At 37.0% G+C, this 22,684-nt stretch overlaps 2 protein-coding genes across 3 annotated transcripts in view; both read right to left on the reverse strand.

Moving 5' to 3' along the window:
• Positions 1-318: 318 nt before the first annotated feature.
• On the reverse strand, positions 319-10,587 carry LOC108443227 (GDP-L-fucose synthase). Its single transcript, XM_017723746.2, has 10 exons — positions 10,462-10,587; positions 6,191-6,339; positions 5,698-5,812; positions 5,476-5,604; positions 4,219-4,292; positions 3,312-3,445; positions 1,832-1,963; positions 1,597-1,676; positions 1,103-1,202; positions 319-717 (listed from the first exon to the last, which is right to left on the reverse strand). The coding sequence occupies exons 2-10, from the start codon at positions 6,337-6,339 to the stop codon at positions 662-664; spliced, it is 969 nt and encodes a 322-aa protein (XP_017579235.1). The 5' UTR covers positions 10,462-10,587; the 3' UTR covers positions 319-661.
• Positions 10,588-13,047: 2,460 nt separating this feature from the next.
• The window catches only part of arhgap39 (Rho GTPase activating protein 39), a 48,196-nt gene continuing 38,559 nt past the window's right edge, over positions 13,048-22,684 (reverse strand). For both annotated transcript variants that reach the window (XM_037538064.1, XM_017723755.2), the window contains exons 8-11: positions 20,931-21,130; positions 20,117-20,208; positions 18,047-18,216; positions 13,048-15,948 (exon numbers count right to left, since the gene is read on the reverse strand). In XM_037538064.1, coding sequence (XP_037393961.1) covers positions 15,754-15,948; positions 18,047-18,216; positions 20,117-20,208; positions 20,931-21,130 — 657 coding nt within the window. In that variant the 3' untranslated portion in view covers positions 13,048-15,753. The remainder of the gene's footprint in view (positions 15,949-18,046; positions 18,217-20,116; positions 20,209-20,930; positions 21,131-22,684) is intronic.

A 22,684-nucleotide genomic window follows, 5' to 3' on the forward strand; every position in this document is an offset into this window, starting at 1 on the left:
TATTTCAGAAACTGCTGATCTACTTGGATTTTCACGCACAACCATCTCTAGGGTTTACAGAGAATGGGCCGAAAAAGAGAAAATATCCAGTGAGCGGCAGTTGTGTGGACAAAAACGCCTTGTTGATGTGAGAGGTCAGAGGAGAATGGGCAGACTGGTTCAAGATGATAGAAAGGCAACAGTAACTCAAATAACCAACCAAAATCTCTGAGGAATGTTTCCAACACCTTGTTGAAAGTATGCCACAGAGAATTAAGGCAATTCTGAAGGCAAAAGGGGGTCCAACTAGCAAGGTGTACCTAATAAAGTGGTCAGTGGATGTATCTCTCTCTCTCTATATATATATATATATATAAAATAAAAACTAAATAAAAAAGCCTACTACTCTACATTCAAACAAAAAAAAATTGTTGTATCAAGCGCCAAGTACAACTACTTGTGACATATAATGATCTATTGGTCAATGTAATAATTCCATCACATGTATAAAGATTTTGGAAAAGTAACATATCGACTTTGTACATTTAAGGCTTTTTCAGTATTAAGAATGTTGAGCTGTGGATTCAGTAGTTCACTGAAGCATTGCTGGCTCTTGAGCAGTGCAGGAAGTCCAACGTTTGTGCTGCTACATCATCTTGCAGTGAGAATGGTGTCATGATCCTTATTTGCGAGCAACATCGTAATTCGCCACAAACCAGTCACACGTCTCCTTGATAGCTGAGGAAAGAAAGAGTGGCAGATCTAAAATCAACACTTTTGCTTGAGAGAATGCTTTGTGATGCAAGGTACCTTTTTTTTCATTAAATAACATTTTAAAAATACCAGCTTTACATTATATTGTGTGCATTTAATGATGAATGAAGAAACAGGAAGTGGTTCGAAATTACTTAGAATAAAATTCTGCTACAGTAATGTACAAAGTTAAGAACTTTTTTGCTCCTGTAAAGGTATTTTTGAGAGAGTTTTGTTACAATACTGGCAATGTGTATGAATGAAGATCTCATTTACACCTGCTCTTATGCTCTTATTAGAGCTTATTAGAGATTCAACCTGTACTTTTGCAGCTGTGTGGGTGTGAGTGTATGTGTGTGTTGATGTTTACCTTTGTGGAATGGAGTAAAGGTGAAGTCAGGACGGTATTTGCGGAGTTTAGCATTGCTGGCTGTTTTCTTAAACTGTCCATCAGACTTATTAGTGTCATACTGGACAAAGAAGGTCAAGGCCAGTCTACCCATTTTTGAGAGTAGTGTTAGAAAATGTTATCCACAATGATAAACATTGTAACAGGGCTATTCAGATAAAAAAAACAAAAGTAAGCTGGGTAGCGTTCAGTATAAAACTCAATGTCTTCTACAGCCTTAGTTATATCAGTTGCTATTTTACATATGAATATGTAAGGCTAAATAATCTGCCTTAACTCTGCCAATTTCAGTAGAACAAAGATTAGTGCAGTTCTAGGCATTAGAACTAGATCTGAGAAATGCTAAACTAAATTACAAATAACAAACTGTAACTGTAAAACATCTCTTCCCCTGTATATTGATGCTTACGTGTTTTTTTTTTGTCACTGATCATGTGAATGAGTAAAAAGGATACAACCACTTCTCCTCTGAAATTCAGAGCTTTAACAACAGCATCTGCAGCTTCTTTAATGGACACCTCATCCTCCTCTCCAACTAGATGTGTGGGTGTGAAAGATATTATATTATACATATTAAAAAGAAAGAAACAGAGAGAGAAATTTTTCCACAGTAAACATATTTGACACTTATGTCATATATTAGGTTTCACTGTTGTTTGATTACATCTAAATAATATACACAATGTGTACCTGACAATATAATCGGATCCACCTCATTGTATTCCCTCAGGACCCACAGAAACAGACGAGCCAAATCCAGTGAGTAGATGAATTGTCTCAGTGGTCGACCAGAACCCCATACCTGTAGAGCTGTCCCCTCCTCTGGTGCACACACACAAATAAATATTTGGTTAGGTAAGTGTTACCTGATAATCGTTATTTATTATTCCTGATTATTTCCTTTGCTGATGTTTACTTCTAAGTGAACATTTAAACCTGTGTTGTCTGGATGTCAATGTTAGTCCTCCAGCTTCCATGGATGCCAGTATTGGTTCTAAACCAAGGCACTATTTGGAGTTCTAGCAGACCATGATTGCAGTGATATCAGCTTTTTGCAGTATACAACGTGACAAACATTCACAATCATAATCACAATCTGTAATACATCAGAGCCAATATGCAGGGCCATGGCAATTGAGACCTCTGGACCCCTTAAATATCAACTTATGTAAATTAAAACCAATGGCTCAAGGGTAGATTTAAAAACTTAATATAGTTCAGCCATTAGCCATGATATGAAAGCACCAGCCTGATTAAGATAGCAATAGTAATGGTGAGTAAACAAGCAAATTACATTATCTTTTTCTATTTATTAAAGGTATATGACACGCCCAGTATTTGTTCTTTGCACTAGAGCCCTTAAAGTTCTACTGATGCCAATTGCCAATCTTAATGTTTACAAATGACATCTCTACTACCAAACCAGTAATGATAGCTGAAGGCGGTTACTCTAATGCCCAACTGCAGTGATTCTTTCAGTGGGTAGGTGTCATCATCTTTCAGTGGACACCTCAGTAACAAGAATCTATTTATCCATTTAATCTATTTAAAAATGTTACAGTTAGTCTTTGGGCAATTTTCTCATTGGTACTTTGATACAGACTTACATATTTTCCTCAGGGTATGTTAAGTAGTGACAAAACAGTACTGGACATTTTAAAACATTTAAAGGTGCCAGCTGACCTGGCATGCTGTGAACATTTCATGTTGAATAAATATACAGTCTAAATTTACTTGGAACATTAATATGCATTATGATTTGCTTATCCTATGAAGTTAACTTTTTGGAATACTGACTGACATTTCTTTTACAGATACAGACAGGTAACTGGCATTCAACCCAATGTGATTCAGACTGTAATTATAAGGAGGATACTTTTGAGTTCAAGTCAATTTTCATGTAGTTATTCATTTATTTTGTGCAGCTGGCTACATGATATTCCCATTTATGTGAAGGACGAAAGAAAGAGAGAGAGAGAGAGAGAGAGAGAGAGAGAAACAGAAAAGAGGTGGGAGAGACACAGAGTGAAAGACAGACTATAGACAGAGAAAGACAAAAGAAAAAGTGCAAGAGAAAAGAGTGAAAGTCTGTGTAAAAGAGGAAGCGTCAGAGAGAGAGAGAGAGAGAGAGAGAGAGAGAGAGAGAGAGAGAGAGAGTGTTGTTACTTACTCTGTGCAATGTAGGTCTTGTGTATAAGTCCTGGTAGAACATGACCATCCTCTATGTTGAAATTGTCATGGGGACCAAACACATTTGTAGGTATAACAGCTGTGTACCTCCGACCGTACTGTGTAAAATAGGCCCTGTAAAAAAACATCAAAATTAATATTGTGTTTAGAAAAACCCACAACAAAACACAACCTTTAAATCACTGTTTATTCTTCCTTGGTCTGTGTTGTCTCCTGTCGCATGCATAATCTCTACTTTGCAAAGAGGCCACATAGTACTCCAGGAAACTTCAGTAACAAGATAAAGGTTTTATTATGTCTGCTTGTGGTCCCCAGCTGACAAATGATGTAGCTAATCAGGCAGATTTGTGGAGATGATCTTACTCTAGCTACGTGTAAATGTGGAAACTTTCATAGCATAGGCAAAACTTAAAACAGCAGAACAAAAGAACACAGGCATGAGCCAAACGTGCTAAGTGAGGTTACTTTCCATAGCAGATGAACTTGAAGAATCTGCTGATTTTATGCAAACAGATCATTTTAATGACATACTTCACAGAACGTAAAGGACAGCCACTGTGTTCAAATCACAGAGAAAAATAAACGATAAAAATGGAGATACGCTTTTTTCCTGATAGCGGTGGTATATTGTTAATAAATTCACAAAAAGTAGTCCCATCTTAATTAGAGTACAATTACCACTGGTATTACTTACCAAGCAGTGTTAAATGATAAGGGTCAATGATAATGTTGCTATCAGATATAACAACCTGGGTTGCTTTTCATCCGATCACACTGTGTGGTCGGGACTGTGGTATAATTGTTACAATTAGCCTAAACTCAAGATCTTGTACAGGTTGAGAAAACATGGTCATAAACATTTTATTAACAAAAATCTCATTACTGACCTGTTGTGGACATCAATCATTCTTTTGGCATATGAATAACCAAAGTTTGAGTCATGAGGAGGACCACTGTGAATCTGAGATAGACAAACCAAACATGAAGGAGATGAAGGGCTAACCAAAAATAATTAACTTTATACAAATATACAGTCTTCTGCAAATGTTTGGGCACCGTGGTCTGATTACATTTTTTTAATTTTCTAAGTCAAAGTAAATATACATCCTTTACAAAGAATACATGTTGGCATATTATAATGTGCAATTAATGTTTATCCCCTGAGACTAACATACTGGAAAAATTCAAATAAAAAAATCATATATTACATTATTTATTTTCCCCAAAATGTTGAGTTTGTACAAATGGTGCACTAAAAATGAAACGTTTTAAAGATCAACAAAACACTTAGTTTAACTGGGGATGTTCAAACTTTTGCATATGACTATATGTATGTGCATTTGATTTTCAAGTCATTTAACATGCTTGTGCAGACCAAAGCTGCTCAAAAAAGCAACTTCAGCCATCAAAGTAGAAATTAGTTCTTCCAAATCAAATTCAGTTCAGTGTAAAACACTTATAAAAAGCCAGTGGTGTAACTTGTAGCTTACTGTCCCCAATGTGCCCAAAAGATAAAAAAGCATAATGTAATATGCTTTTTTACTTGCTGTTTTAACCAAGTTGGTGCTCCAATGTAGGCTTAAAGTTAAACCATATTATCACATTGTTGTAGCTAGTCATAAGTCATGGATGTAAAATTTGCCAATGCAATTGCCCTACCTGCACTAATGGTAGTTCACCACTGTAACAAGCACATTACTTCAGAAGAACAACAGAAATATTTCTTATATGACATTCAATCACCTGTATGGTTACCAACCAACAAAAAGCAAGAACTGCAATTGTCATGGAGCTACAGTTACAGTCTTAATATGTAATATGTCAACCTATATTAACAGGACTATATTGTAGGTTGGGATTGCTGTTCTCTAGTATGAGGGTGGAGACAGATATGGAAGGGACTGCTAGTTTGATGTTTAAGGATATATCATTTTGTGTTGTCTCCACTGTGAGTGTGTCTTGAATATCCTAGGGGACTCAAGGTGGAGCATCAAGCGTCATCAAATTAAAAAGTATCGCCAAACTAACTTCTTTTTTGTTCTGTAATCTGAACAAAAACAAAACTGCTATACTTGTTTTGAGGACTTGCAGAAATGTTGCACAGTTTGAAAATGAAGCATGAAAATGTAGGTTAAGATACAAACCATAGTCTCATCAATGGGGTAAGTGATTTTGTCTGGGAAGATGCAGGTGGACAGACAGGAGACGACTTTTAAGACATCAAAGTCATGAGCTGCTTGCAGCACATTGTCATTGATGTACATGTTGTTTCTCTGAAATAAAATACAGTAGGCACATTCATGTATTCAATCATTATTTAAGACCAGTGCAGTAATGTTTTATGTCTGTAAGTGTGTGTGCTTTACCCAAAAATCTAAGTTCTGTCTCATGTTTTTGAAGAGGCCGCCCACCATAGCTGCCAGATGAATGACATGTGTTGGACGGTGTTTCTCAAAGAGAGCTTTTGTCTCATCTGCATTCCTAAAAACACGACAAACATGTTTATGTCACAACACATGGACAGAATGGGAATATGCTAATAAACTAGGGGTGTGTAATATAGTTTATTAATAGTTATGCCACTATTAGCCTTGACAATGCTGAGATCGCAAACCGAAAAAATGTAACCAATCAGTGTTTTTGCTGTGTGCTGTGTATCTTGACTACAATATATAGCTATATAATCACAATCTCATGCAGGTCAATAATGTATAGTTATAAATATTATGAAGCAATACTTACAAAGAACAGTGAATACAAAGCAAAATGAGACACTCAGGAAACATCAAGAACAAGTTGAACTGTCATGTGATCACAGTCCTTGGTAAAATATGTGTTTTTTGAAAGAGCAGTGCTCACATTAGATTGGCATCTTTTGAGGACAGGAAGATCCATTCCTCTCCTTCTCTTGCTCCTCCTTCCTCCTTTAGCACATGTTGTATCGCTTTGCCCACCAGACCACTCCCTCCGGTCACCATCACACGCATGGTCCCAGTTTTCGATTCCATCTAATGCAGATAGAAAGAGAAAAAAAAACCCACCTGGTTAACCCTTTAAATAGCCACTTGTGGGCCCAACGTTTTACTACATACTTCTATAAACAAGTATAGCTCAGTCAGTTTGCATTGAAGTCCCTTATATTCCCTTATATAAGAGTCTTATACTCTTGCAAGAGTTACATCATTCTGCAGTGGAGACGTGATCAGGTAGAGAAAGATTTGATAGAAATTAAAAACTGTGATTTTGACAAATTATACAAAGAAAAGTTAGCCAATTTCAATAAATTGTTACAATATTTCTGTAAAATTATTATTTGAAACATTCAACAGCAACTATTTACATGAATACATATTGCAAATTATGCTTAGGGTTTCTTGGATATTCAGTGCAATTTCAACCCAATGCAGCAAAAACTCAACTGAAAAAGTAATTGGATTAGAGCTATAGGGTTTTCAAGATCCATTGAATTTCATAGATGTTTTCAATTTTGCTTTTCTTTTTTCAAGAAAATCCATAACTTGAACTGGGAGGGCTAGGTGGATTGTTACGGATCGCTAAGCACAAGAACAAATAAAAACAATAAAAAACAACGAAACAAGAAAAAAATCTAGGAAGATACTGGGTAGTGAGGCACACTGTTCTTTGTATACACCATTTCTCTTGGTAATAGCAACCCAGCTGATTGCTGATGTAATGTACAGGTTGGACTCAATTTGTCTGGATGCTCCAAAGTTTATTCCGGTGATTTTAACCATTGTAAACTGGACAAAACTCTTAGGACGTATGATCAAAATGTGAGTTGTACCACTACACAAAAAACTCCATGATTGATCTTTGTTATGGTTCTCTGACTGGTGCTTATAAATCCTTGTCGGGGCAACCTATCACAATAGTGTGTATCTGATGCCCATGTACAAACCTTCCTTCAGATGCCTTGAGCACAAGGTGAGAACAGTAAATATTAGGTCAGAAGACAGTACTTCCTCTCTCCAAGCACATTTTGATCATACAGACTGGCAATGTTTCTATGATGCTTGTGATGATATTAATGAACTAGCTGATACGGTCTCATCTTACATTACATTTTGTGTTGACATCACTAGAATAGAATTAACAACCATTTGTCACTGTGTTTGCACACTGTGAAATTAGACCTCTGCATTTATCACATCCATGCAGTGAGACACCCACATACAGGCACACTAGTGAACACACACGAACACACACTAGGGGGCAGTGAGCACACTTGCCCGGAGCAGTGGGCAGCCCTATCCTCGACGCCCGGGGAGCAATTGGGGGCTAGGTGCCTTGCTCAAGGGCACTTCAGACATGGACTGTCAGCCAAGGGGATCGAACTGGCAACATTCCGGTCACAGGGCTGGTTCCCTAACCTCCAGCCCACGACTGCCCACTATTTCAACTAAAAAGGATGTTATTTATCCAAATACCTTGGGTAACGAAAGAGCTCAAAACAATACTCAATAAAAAGTAAAGGATTTTTTATTGGAAATTCGCTGGAGAAAAAGCCTATCTCCAGAGATGTATGGAATAAAATTAGGAAGACAAAAATAAGATATAGGGAAAAGATATAAAGGCAGTATAGCAGGGGTAATTTAAGAGAAGCCTGGCAAGGTATTAAAAAATGGCCTCTGTTAACCAAGGAGTAAACAAGTCACAACAGTCTATTAGGATTAACGGAGTGGATGAGTCTGAATTACCAAATGTTTTCAATACGTTTTTTTCACGTTTTGAAAGGCCTGAGTTTTCTAAGAATGTGTCTAAACTTAGAATTTCTCTCGGGTATCTTGTATCTCTGGATGAGATTGTGATAACTCAGGAATGTGTTACAGAACTGTTTAGGAGGGTGAACATGAACAAAGCTGCTGCTCCTATGCCATTTATAGGCACATTTTGCATCATTGTGTCAACCTCACTGAGCTGGTCTTCACAAGACTTTTCCAGTTGTGTATTAAATGTGGTCAGATACCTACAATCTGGAAAACACCCACGATAATACCTATTCCAAAATTGAAAAACGCTAAGGAATTAAGTGAGTTTAGACCGGTTGCACTCACAGCCCTGGTTATTAAAATTTTTGAAAAGATTTTAAAAATATATAATTGTCTCTTTCATTGGTAACAAATTAGATCCTTTGCAGTTTGCTTACCAAGCTGGTAAGGGTGTAGAAGATGCAAAACTTTTTATCCTTGATAGGGTGTATAAGCACCTTGAGAGACCCCACTCTCATGTGAGACTCTTATTTGCTGATTTTTCTTCGGCTTTTAATAAGATGCAGTCTCATACTTTGATTGAGCAGCTGGCTTCTTATTTTAAACTACCTGATCAGCTGCTGGTGTTGTTTTTAGACTTTTTGACTGACAGAATTCAGCAAGTTTGGGTGAATGGCTGTATGTCCAGCACTATGGTCTTAAATATGGGTGCACCTCAGGGTTGTGTCCTGTCTCCTTTGCTTTTCATTATGTATACAGACAACTGCAGGGGTTCTAGAGAGGGCAGCTGTCTTGTAAAATATTCGATACTGTATTATTATCTCTTCTTCAGGGCTCAGAGTCAGATCATGGTTGTGCTCTTCCTGCTTTTGTTATGTGGTGTGATGAGCACTTTCTTGACCTTAATGTGTCAAAAACTAAGGAATTAATTATTGATTTCAAATAAAAAGGAACCAAAAAAGGTACAAATTGTGGACACATAAGTATTTAGGGACAGTATTCAACTCCCAACTTAAATTTGATGCGAATACAGAGCTGGTTGTTAAGAAGCGTCAACAAAGAACTCATTTATTGGGTAAGCTGAATTCTTTTCATGTTTGTCATACCGTATTGTTCCGTTTCTACAAGTCTTTTATTGAAAGTGTTTTAACTTTCTTGTTTATTTGTTGGTTTAGTAGGGTGTCGGTGAGGGACAAGAATAGCCTGAAGGGGTGTTGTAAAAATCTGTTCAAAGATAATTGGAGTCCGACAGACAGACCTGGTCTCCCTGTGGGAGAAACAAGTGGCTCAGAAAGCAAGAGGAATTATGACTCAATGTGATCACATTTTGTCCAGCGAATTTACTGTAATGCCATTATGTCAGCGTTATATTATGCCCTTCAGTAGAACAAATCGCTATTCCAAGTCTTATATTCATTCTGCTATCTTTTACTTTTATTTAGCTATTAAATGCGGAAAATAGTTTTTTTTCTAAATGATTGTTATATTTGTTGTCTTAGATAAATACATAAATAAATAATACACTATGTGGTGTTAGACATATGTAAGGTAATTATTTTTTTTAAGTATATATGTGTGTGTGTATATATGTGTATATATGTATAGTCGTGAGTATGGACGAGAAGGCTGTAAATGAATTGCCCTCTCTGGGAGTAATAAAGTACTCTGAACTGAAATGAACTGAACTAATAAGTGTGCTTGTGCTTAGAAATACACCACAACGTATTAGACTAGACGTAAACCATCATTGATCATTAAACGTGTTTTTCCGACAGGACCTTCAAATGTTTTGCAATGCAGCCAAACTGGTGCCTAATTTACAAAAAGACGAGCCACGTCATACCTGTACTTTCCCACCTGTTGTTACCGGGAGTATGTTATCCCGGACTTCGTTGACGTCACGGAACATGCAGGTAGAGAAGCATTCGATACACCGCCTACCCACCCACACTTACACAGCTCATGTATACTAGCTAATTGACTAAGGTTAACGTTAACGGTATTCTGAATTGTAACGAACAGGTAATTGCCATGTAGTTATATCTATGAAAATAAAGAGTCGCTTAAAATAGCTTAGCTCGTCCACAGCGCTATGCTCTCATTAAGCATGAGCACACCACTGAGGTTTGTTTGAAGCCCTGACATTGCGTAGGTAAATGATCAAATCGGAGTAACCACATTACTTAACCTAACTACACTCTTAGTAACGGATTGTTCCCATCGAGCTAGCTAGCTAACTTGCTAACTACTAAATCCTAGAAGCTATACAGGCCGGTCAAACCGAGACTGTGGAAGTCGTTGTACTATTCCCAAGTATCTAAACAAAAACCAATTTCTTCCATTAGGAGGACCAAATAGTTTCTATGACACGTATAAAGGAACGATGTATGTCTAACTTACCGGTACGTTCCAGGCGAACAGCTAAGTCAAGACGCACACTTGCCTACTACTAAGCTCTCTTCCCGGGTTGCCAGATACATAGCAAATTACGCGTGCAAGTCTACAAGACTATTGGGTGACGCTGGGACGCTCCCACTGCCCCTCTGCATGTTGGGCGGTGCTCATGAGTCCTTTTTTGAGTGTACATCCTGGAACAGTCAATGCCGAACAGGTTTGCCTACTGAGACTCCTTCACCCGACTGTCGAGCCTGTTCTTCTTATTCTTCTTCTGCTTCTTCTTCTTATTGTTATTATTATTAAGGAAATAAGAAAACTAGCAACTACAAAATGGTAACTACAGAAAAAGTTCAAATGTTTACTTTTAATAAGATGCTGTAAATATATTTTTATTTTCACTTATAACTTATTTTTATTTTAATACAATTTGAAACATTTCTCTTGGCCCATTTATAATACATTTTCACACGATGTAGAGGGTAGCTGCTGTGCTCAAATGATTTCGAAAAATTTAATGTAGATACTTTTTTTGCATAGTCATCACACACACTAAGATTTTGTATTTCAGATTCAGTGAAAAACATGCGTGAAGATCCCTTATATAGTAGCTTTGAACATAGAGGGCCCGATTCCACATTATACATCTGTTGTAGACACATGCAATGTATCTGTCTGTCTGTCTGCCCTGCGATGGACTGGCGACCTGTCCTGGGTTTTTCCTGCCTTCCGCCCACTGACCGCTGGGATAGGCTCCACATCCCCCCGCGACCCAGAAGGGTGAGGCTTGGAAAATGTGTGTGTGTGTGTTGACACACAGTCTTCAACTTAACGTTTGTTAAACAAAATGTATCAATTCAAGTTCTACATCTGTGTGTCAGGATTTAATGTGACTCATTCATCAACGTCATTGCTTCATTTCATCTTGACTTAACAAGGATAAAACTCCTTACTCATGGCGGATTTCCTACACGTTTGGCAACACAATCCATAGGTAAATACAACGTGTACCGTACTGTAGGCGAACGTAACGTATACGGAGCGCCACTGCCCCCTATTAGATTGGAGAGGTATCACTAAGACAGTTCATTTGAAGTTGAACCAGAATTTTCTCAACATATAATGCACACATAATGCACATATGCGCTATAACGAACATTATCTTAACATCTCATGTTGATTACAACATTATATATATATATATATATATATATATATATATATATATATATATATATATATATATATATATATGTGTGTGTGTATATATATATATATATATATATATATATATGTATATATAATTGGTCTGTATATTTGACCATATTATACCATCACATCTTTTTGTGTGTGCGTGTGTTCATGAGCAAGTTCAAGGAGAACTTCACCAATTAAAAAATTCTACATAAATAAATAATGTCAGATGTAAAGAAAGTCATCTAGAGTGGCTGGATGTGACATGCTGTGTTCTAGAGAAACCTAATCAGAATTGTTCACACTGGTGGTGATAGAACAGACATCCAAAGCAAGTCTCCCAAAGCTACCTCACAGAAAGTTAAGTCCTTGTCGAGTGGTTACGAATTTGTTGCCTGATGCTTGAGATGTTGTTATACAATAGCTTTGAAAAAAAGTTCTGGCCTTTTTAAATTCCATTCATGGTGGAGAGAGACATGTGGGTCATTGTCATTGTCATTGTCAAGGCAAAATAGACGCCAAAGATGACGTCTTTATTCTGATTTACTACTGTTTTAACATTATTAACAAAACATATAGAAACTCAGAAGACATACAGTACAGTGTTGTCAAAGACCATTCTTTTTTCATGAGATGTTTTTGATGAAACCAAATTCTGAGACTGAAGCATGGAAAAATACTCTTTTTTTTTGAAAAACTGAAAGCAAGTCACCTAAAAAGCTGGTAGCTTCGAAAAAAAGGGACAAGACTGAGTTGATAAGCTTCTCTACAATTCACCATTTCACATCAAATTACTCTGGAGGACTCTGTTTACATCTTAAAGAGGAATTCCACCAATTTATCAAAATTTCCGAATGATTTGATGATTAAAACATAAACAACGTAATTCAGCGTGGTTTGATTTTAAATGGAGTTACTGTAGAGAAACATATCAAGTCAATTTTTCACAGTGGGGGTGATGGAAACCATACATCCCTCACAGATTCAAAGTTTGAAGTTATTACATAAATGAGCTAAGAATATGTTACTAGATGCCTGAGGTATTGTTTTACAATGGTTCTGAGATAAGCCTTTGGTCTTGAACACATATCAATTAATTAATTAATTTACTCAAAGTTCACTGGTAGTTTTGGATAGTAAATAAAATGTCTATATTTGCTTTGTCGACATCATGCCCCCTGGTTCCTATGAACAACATTGTAAAGAAAACAATACATTTCTTTACAACAAACCACTTTACAGCAAACCACTCTGAATTACTTTGCTTACCTGTCAATAACTATCATGCTGAAATGTAGAAAAATCAGTGGGATTCCCCTTTTATCAACTGTAATAGGCATACATTTTGGGGAAAAAAAACAGTGGAATTCTGTTTAAAAAATGGATCATAACATTGTCTTCTTTGAATTGTTTATTAAACAATGTTCAGTTAGACCGTAACCCACCTTATAGAATCACCATTACACCTCAGAACAAAAGGAGGGAGAGGGGGTTCATCAGCATGGCTCCATTAACAGAATAAAACCATCATAATCTGAGACAGGAGCATGAGAAGACGAGCATCCAAGCAGAAAGTTTCCCACTTGCTGCACACACCTGCCTATCCTGTGTTTGTGTGTGTTGGGTGAGCTGTGAGTGCTCACAGTATGTGTGCATGAGTGTGTGCAAGTCAGTATGTGTGTGGTGGGTTCTGCTCTGAGGATGCTGGTCACAGTGATCTGCTCAGGAGCCTTTTATCTTTTCATTTCTCAGCGCTCACTCTCAGATACTTTTCACTGGTTGGTTTTAATTAGAACACACACTATAAGTGTTTCTTCATAATGTTTTAATCTTTGATCTTTTATTTACCCTACAGGTTTCTGCTAATGGTTGAGTTTTGTGTTATTAAAATGAGAACTGTACTCAGGCTCACTTCCTGTCAAATATTGCAATATTCCTCTATTTTGTGACATTACTTTTTGTTTACTTCCTTTATATGTTTTATATATTTTTTTGTTTTTTTATTTTTAGTGTTTTTTTTTTAAATATTTTTTTATTCTTATTTTTTGTCATATTTTATAGATATGAGGAGGTGAAAATGGTGGCCATGACATTTCAATGTGCAGAAGAGTGGAAAAACCAAACTTACATCATTTATTTTATTTGTCTGCCTTGATCTCTCTCTCTCTCACTCAATCTCTCTCTTTCAGACCATTTCATTCTTTCTCTCTTTTTTGCTTCTCCTGAGGGGAAGTGAGGACACTGTGTATCCGTTCTTGTGTTTATGGCAGTGTGTGTTTTTATTATAAGCACCGAGCCTAACCTGTGTGTGTGTGTGTGTGTGTGTGTGTGTGTGTGTGTGTGTGTGTGTGTGTGTGTGTGTGTGTAGGGCCTATGCATGTGTAGTTGAGATCTTGGTGGAGGTTGGGTTATGTGGGGTGGGGTAAGGTGGCATTCCATCATAACCATACAGTGCGTCATACAAAGTGGTATGATAAAACAGTCAAAAGGAAGTGAGAAAAAATATCAATGTTCCACCCACAGCATTTTTTCATAGCAAATGTTGTAATGTCAAGGCCAGCTTTACAGCCACTATTCACCATTCAACTGAATGTGAAATTTTTACTTTTTCTTAAAATATAGACATTTCTGCCATATTCAAGCTGGATCTGATTTACCTCAGGAGGTGCTTTAGTTTGAGTAATTACCTACAAAATGATTTTAAACAAGTGCAAACCTGAAATGTCTGCAGTTTTTACAAGTTTGCTAAGTAATAATTCAATGATTTAATGTCATACCTGGAGCTCCCTCAGTAACAGGAGTCCTATTCAAATCAACCTCATCGTAATGTACTACCAAATCCTGGTAATTGGCAACTACACCTCTTTTACTGGCTACCAGGAAAGAAGGCTAACCACCTAAATGAGTTTGGTTCAAGTTTAAACAAAACTGTAATGTATTATTGCATTTTGGTGATGACCGAATTAGAAGGAAAAGGAAAATGAAATGCGATTTCTGTCTTTTTGGATGGCATTTGAGGAAGCCCACTTTACCAGCCCAATGGTAAGTGACTATAACAATGTAACAATAGGCAGTGATTGTTTATTTACAGATTTTTGGCATGTAATATGCCTTGAGATTTATTCTCCACTTAAGTCTTGATGGTTTAGATGGTTCTCCATAATTTTCTTTTACTTTGGCCATTGTTCCATTTCTCCTTCTGGACATCTAAAACTTCAATTTTATATAGTTCTTCCCATTTAAATGTTCTAGAATATTCTCCCCATTCATACTGTTCTTGAGCGCTCTTTCCCATTCACACTATATGTGAAAGTTAATCCTCCCCCTTTACCCCTTTTAGAATGTTCTTCTCAGTCACACCATTCTAGAATGTTGTCTCAACTTTGTTTTGAATGGGAAATCCAACCTAAATTCATTCTTGCCACAGTTCTATAAACCTTGATCTTGCAACAGTTGCTAAGAAATAACATTTGTAGGCCAAGCATGGATAGATCAATTAGGTGAAACATACTGTACATGCACAGATGCATACAGATAAACACACTCATACAAAAACACAGACATACACACCCATACTGGAAATGAGGCTGACAAATTGTCTCAAAAAGGCAGTAGTTATAAACACATGTTAAAATAAATAAAAAATAAATTAATCATATAAAATCAAGTAGACTGTTATATAGGTCAGTCAAGTTAAAAAACAGTAACAGACAGAATTGCACACATACACACAGAAACACACACAAAGTCACTGCTATTACTTTGACAGACACCTCCATTCAACCACATTCAGAAATCATAAAGGGGCAGAAAAGGAATGCATGTGCAGTCCTGTAAATGTGTATCTGAGTATTTGATTGTGAGAGAGTTTAAAGTTGTGCTTTTGGTGAGTGTGTGTCAGTGTAGTAAATCATGGGTCATGCCAATTCAAACTGCTCTACAGTTGACTACAGAGATTGGCTAAGAGTTTTGCTTGTTCATAATTGTTTCACATTTTTTGTGTATATAGTATATGTGTGCATGGCAGGAGTATTTGTATATAGATGTGTGTTTTCAGTATATGTGAGTATGTGTGTTTCTGTGTGTGTATGTGTGTGTTGTGGGCTATAGAACTCCATCCATGAAGCTTGTATCGAGGTGCTGAATGAGGACCCGGATGAAGCTCATCTCTTTGCGTGTGTTCTCGAAGATGATGCGTGGGTCATCGGACAGGCAGCGCAGGCAATTTGGGGCCATAACCATCGCCAGGTTACTCACGTCCATTTTAGTGACCGCCACATTTGCAGGCTGAGCAAACACCTGGAGAAAAGTACAAGAGAACCAGGCAATTATTGAGACAGACTTCAAGGAATGCTCATTCTGCACATGGCTAGGTAAGCCATTTCAAATAATTCTATATGTAAACTAAAACCTGGGGCACACTCCTAGAAAAAAATATTACCAAAAACCCTCCTTGACTTGTATATAAATTGATGCGCCTTGATGCTATATAAATCCTTCTACAAAGAACCATATACAACAGGTTTTACAACATGGTGAATTAATTATTCATTGAAATCATTCGTTAAATGTTCATGGTTCTATATGTAACCACTGCATTTACCGAAAAACCTTGATAAACCATTTTTAATCATTCAATGCCACTCCTTATTAGCTATATTTACACATGCTTTGTAGCAGCGGTCATTTTTGCAAGTTTTTGGACCACCTTAAGCTTAATTCTTTGGTTGTAAAAGCACGAAATCAACTTCTACTGAGCATGTCACATTAAACATTGGCAAGCATAGAAAAATATGTCTGTCCAAAGAAGAAGGGTTATGGTATCACTGTGAGACAGAGGAAGTGAAGATGTGCCTGAAAAGATGCACTTTCTCCTTTGTGAAAGACAAACATTGTCAGAGTAACTGACTTAACTCTATTTTTTCAGCTTTTGTTTCTTTACACCCTCACAACAGCAACTAGTGAGAATATAGTTTGAAATTTGTATTAAAGGAGCTCAAGATTGATGTATTCATTAGAATACTCTTCAGTTATGATTTGTTATCTGATTATTAGACAGATACTGTAAATAAACATATGGTAACTTAATACGGCCATGCCTATCAAGCTATTTTGAAGCAAATTTGATCCATTTTCTACTTAGATCTAATTAGATAGTTAAAGATTTATGATGTGCTAAGTATTGAAATATAACATTCTGGGATATGTTATGTTTGATTGCAAATTATTCCTTCAAAAGAAAAACTGTTTTCTCTAGTTTAAGTGTGAACTTTATGAAGTATATTGAGTGGATGCTTTGAGTTATGAATTACACAGACCAACATCTAAAGCAGCATTTATCATGAATATTTGATCATTCTTTGAATAATTTTAACTCACAGAACAGCATACCATATTTCCTATGTAAGCTGATATATAGATATAGTACTATATAGACAAATGAACTGGAACACCTACACATTATTCCTACAAGAGCTTTTATGTCCTCCCATTCTAAAAACTATTACCATTAATATGGAGTTGATCCCCCTTTGCAGCTATAACAGCTTTCACTCTTCTAGGAAGGCTTTCTATAAGATACTGGAGTGTCTGTGGGAATTTTGCCCATTCACCCAGAAGAGCATTTGTGAGGTCAGACATTGATGTTGGATGAGAGGGCCTAACTCGTAATGTCTGTTCTAGTTCTTCCCAAAAAATTTGGATGGGGTTGACTTCAGTGTGGGCCAGTCAAACACAAAACTCACCCAACCATGCTTTTATAGACCTTGCTTTGTGCACTGAGGCACAGCTGCAACAGAAAGGGCATTCTCCCTTCACTGGAACTAAGGAGCCTAGATCAACCCCTGAAAAACCACCCCATAGCATTATCCCTCCTCTACCACAATTTACACTTGGCACAATGCAATTATGATTACGTTCTACTGGCATTTGCCAAACCCAGACTTGTCCATCAGACTACCACATAGAGAAGTGTGATTCATCACTCTACAGAATACATTTCCATTGCTCCAGAGTCCAATGGCAACATGCTATTCACCACTCCATCCGAGGCTTGGCATTGTGCTTGGTAACATAAGGTCTGTATGCAGCTGCTCAGCCATGGAAAACAATGGCATAAAACTCCTGGCACACAGTTTTTGTGCTGATTTTAATACCAGAGGAAGTTTGGAACTCTGCAGTTATCGCGTCAGCAGATCGTTGGTGACTTTTATTCACTATGCGCCTCAGCACTCTATAACTTTTTCGTGGTCTGACACGTCGTGGCTGAGTTTCTGTGGTTCCTTAACGCTTTCAGTATTTCAGTACCACTCACAGTATTTGAATCAAGTATATTAAGTGTGCAATATTTCAATGTGCAGACGGATAATTAGATAGATACATGTTTAGACAGACAGACCTGTAGGAAACGGATGAGGTAGCAGAGCACCAGTTTGTTGATGAGAGGAAGGTTATGAATGACACTGGCGGCAGCTTCAGGACTGTCATAGTTAGCGATGCACTCTTCATAATACTCATGAGGAATCACTGGTTCCTCCAGCTCCCTGTACCACAGCTTTAACAAAGATGCTAACAAAAGAAAGAGAGAAAGATAGGCAGGGATAAGAATGGAGCATGAGACTACTGCTTAATGAGGAACAGCTGGTCTGAAACTTAGCTGATCAATACTGAAACTCAACACTTCACTGACCATGTGTCCATGTGGAGAAGTGGTGCTGCATGGATGTGTGTATCTGCATGTTTTGCAGTAAATTTCAGCAGGATTAACTTCAAGAGTTATTTCATTCATTGACAACTGTATATTTGCCTTAATATTTCATAAATCTGCACTTAAATATTCATTCTTATTTATGAGCATTCAACTTTCCACCTACAAAAAGTCAATGGCTACTGACTTTTTTTATCCAATTCCAAGTTAACAAAAATGTCTCTATAAACTTGTATAAACACTGAATGGATTTCAAAAAAGAAACTTAGTGAAGTAATTTTCGTACTGTACACACAAAGATAACATTTTAGATCTTTTATTTTTCAAAAATATAGGTAGTCTACTTAATTTTATGAAAATCATTTTTTAACTAATTGTTTCTCGCAGTATTTAGAGCTCTATCTACAATTTTCAGAAGGACACCATGGCCTCTTTCTTTCTGTTCTAGAAAATTCAACTGTGGGACTTCCACTTTGTTGTTGTGAAATTTCTGACTGAAGCATGAAATGTGAATTTCAGGTTTTGATCATTTAAAAGGTTTACCCTGCTTCACAGAGGAATATTTTGTGAGGGGGAGTTTTGTTTCTTTTCCCATAATGCACTGAGAGATTAGGCTATTTATATTCAGTGAGAAATGGAGCACTGCAAAATGCCCTAGGCTAAAGGTGTGTGTGAGTGAAGAGAGAGAGGGAGAGAGAGAGGGAGAGAGAGATCTATGTATACAGTGTTTAGGTTTAGATTAGTATTTTGGAAGGTAGAGAGAGGAATGAACAACTGAGGTTGTTCTTTTTATGTTCAGGAGAACACAAACGTTTTCCTTTGTTTAACTCTTAGCAGTCTAGAGTCACATGCCGGGTTTCTACCTCAGTCCTGTAAAATTCTTGAACACTTCATCAATGGCCTGATTTTTTGCTAAATTCAGTAGATGGGTAACTATGCTCATGATGCAGTCTAAGGTTGATAGATGTCAGTTCAGCTATAGAATCTGATATACTCAGTTATGCTGCAGTACTGCCTAGTGCCTAAACATGTCACCAACAGCGTACCTTTCTGAAAGAACTGTACAGCAGTGAGTGTAATCTGCAACAATCAAACTCATTCTTTGTATGCAAATTGTTTGATTTGATAAAGAAAATGATAATAATAATAATAAAAATCTGCATTTTAAACCTTAAAGGAAATGTTAATATTAAAAAAGCTTGGATAACAAGACTTTGTGTCCAACGGAATGGCCATCAACCAAAATTCAGGAGAATAGAGGAAAATCCTGGATGTCTGGTGACCCTACTTACATGTTATTATATACTTACATGTTAACTATATATTTATATTTATATTTGATTCACATTCTGTATTATTAGCTTTGAGTCTTTAATTCCAATTTGTTTTGTTTGTTTCAATGTCAATAAATGACAAAGATTTCACCTTTTGCTAATTAACAGTCTACAGACAGCAATTCCAAAAAGTTAAATTTAATGACAATGGTATTGCTGTTTGCACATTGAAACATGCAGAGAGATTCTGCTGAATATGCACATTCAGAAGAATTTCTCTGCATGTTTCAATGTGCTGTAATAATGAAATAACCAATAAAAATCACATCATGCTTTTATCTCCAAAAATAATTTAGATGCTTCTAAGAGTTAAATGACAAAAATAAAAACTGCAGAATCAAATCAAACATTTTTGCATCAGATTTGGTTGACTACTTTGCCTTTGACTCTCTGGAGGCATGGTTAGCAGCTGAAGAAGTAGAAATACCCGGGACATGTGGGTCCTCCAAGCCTGTCGGCACCTTCCATTGGTCCACTTGCAACTTCAGCGCATTAACTTCATCTATATCTCCAGGCACCCTGAGAGACACACACAATGCAACACTTCTCAAAATAAAGCCAAGAGCACACTGGCAGAAGCCACTTCCAGTTGACTGACACGGTGGTGGTACTGCAGTAATGACACTTTTTTTTGTTAGTGGCTGGTGAATGCAGTATTAAGGCAGATGGCTAACATTACTGCTTGGGATAATATATCTTATTGTAGGTGATAACCATGATAACGTAAAATCATTATTACAGCGGAAAGCATGGATTAATCAAACAACAGAATCAAACAACAGAAATGAGTGATCTGGTAAGGAGGACAAGCTAAACGACCGAGTTATGCTGACACTAGCTTGACTGTCTTTATTAGTTAGAGATCAGTGTATCAGTAAACAGTTAAGATTGGTTCACACCACAGGTGTACAATGATTGTATGATATGTTTGGGTATGTACAAAGGCATGCTGGGTATTGCAGCTAACACTGATAACACTGAACTAAAAAATGAAAACGTTATAAAATCTGTTAAACTGATGAAGCTAAGGCATATACTGCTGTGCTATAGAATACTGTATAGCATGACAAGTAAAATATGAAACTCTAGTTTTCGGCTGTAATGCCTTTATAGAAATCTGACATCTAATTAGCTATTACCACTTAAAATGGCTACACCACATTTTCAGACATATTCCTAACATATGCAGTACTGTTTTTCAAGATTAATATTAGAAAATCATTTAGAAGAATACATCTCACCTGAAGATGCCCTCAGTTTGGTCTCCATTTAAACCAAGCACTTCTTCCGAGAGACGGGTCTGTACCCATGGCAACTCCCGGTCGGGGTAACGCTCCTTCTGCATTGCCATCACTTCCTCCAGTGAAGAGCCAAACATAGAGGGGCTAAAGATGGCGTTACGAGCATAAGCTATCTCTTCAAGACAAGGCTTTTTCAAGCCCTGGAGGGAAAGACACAGAGAGCAAGCGAGTGAGCAAGTTTTTCACTTATATCCCTGCTGAGAGTCTGGCACACTCACACACGCACAGCATTTCAGACCATTTTCACAGACTGGTATCTCTACAGGCAACTGGCACTCCTATAAAACTGAGGCAATGAAATCGTTCACACTCATAATCAGGCCCAGCCACACAAAGATACACACACATGCATTCATAGTCATATGGTTATCAAATTACATGTTTTGTTGATTTTCTAAGTAAAAAGGTTCTGTACAGCACATTCTGTACTGCTCTGCATGAGTCTTTCCCCTACTTCCAACACACCAGATCCAATAAATCAGCTCATTAACAAGCCTTCCATGATTTGAAGTGGGTATGATGGGAGGAAGGAAGACATGAAAATGTGCAGGCCAGGGGATACTCCAGGACCAGAGTTTGGTGATGACAATGTGCTCTACGGAAAACAAACTTATAAACAAATTTTATAAAGTTTCTATTTATTTGCTATGTACCATCACTTTAGCAAAGGCCAGATTTCATGTGTTTTTAAATACATGAATTTCAGCAAATACATAGCAATTGTGTATTAAAATGTACAGAATTGTGTTCTTAGTAGAGGATGTGTACTTATTTTCACTTAGAAAAATAACAAAACGTTTCACTTTTCTACCCAAATATCTGCATGCAATGTACATACACATCCTATACACCACTATCATTATACACACTCAAAAGCACAAAAACACTGAACATAAACACTACAGGTTATATTCATAGAACAACCTACAATGGGAATTTCCCATATGGACAAAAATGAATAATTAATTGCTAATTTGTGAGTGCAAACTATGCTTAAACTGAATTTTAAGCAGAAGGGAACTTTTGAAAAGCTTAGGCTGGAGTTCTGACCGTGGTACTTAAAGGCTGAACCCCCCCCCTCTGTCACAGAAAAAGTGGAAGAATGTGTGAAAGAAGGGGAGGCTGTGGGTGGTGGGTGTAAAATCTTTGTCTTACGGAGAGGATGAAAAGGAGGCGGAGTAGCATTTCACTTATGGCTTAACTCCAGTTCAGCCCTGCAGATTACATCAAACGAAACTTTGGAAGACTACATCTGTATTTGAGTATTACATGTGTAAGCTCACATATGATGTCATCACAGACACTAGCAGGCTTGACTGTAGTTATTTAAAGAGAACAAGTTAAATGAGCTGCCTGTTGTCATGGTGACATCTCCAGGGCAATAGGCAAATTCTAGTCTTTAATTGAATGTTAATTAAATCATGTTAATTACCAAGACAAAACCAGGACCTCCTACTGCCCTGAGGCCAGTCAGAATAGACAATGCCCAAACTCTTTTTAGGCAGTCTGAGCCATAAAAAAAAAAAACAAAGAACAAAAAAAAAAACAAACAAAAAAAAACAACCACAGCTGCATATGAACTAGGGCAACAGTAGTGAATACAAAAAACGTATGAACACTTCAAATTCTCTATGCTACAAACATGAGCAAAAATACAGTTATAGATATATAGCAAAGATATAAATATGTAGATA

Source organism: Pygocentrus nattereri, chromosome 4 (genome assembly GCF_015220715.1).
Source record: "Pygocentrus nattereri isolate fPygNat1 chromosome 4, fPygNat1.pri, whole genome shotgun sequence".
Classification (NCBI taxonomy): Eukaryota; Metazoa; Chordata; class Actinopteri; order Characiformes; family Serrasalmidae; genus Pygocentrus; species Pygocentrus nattereri.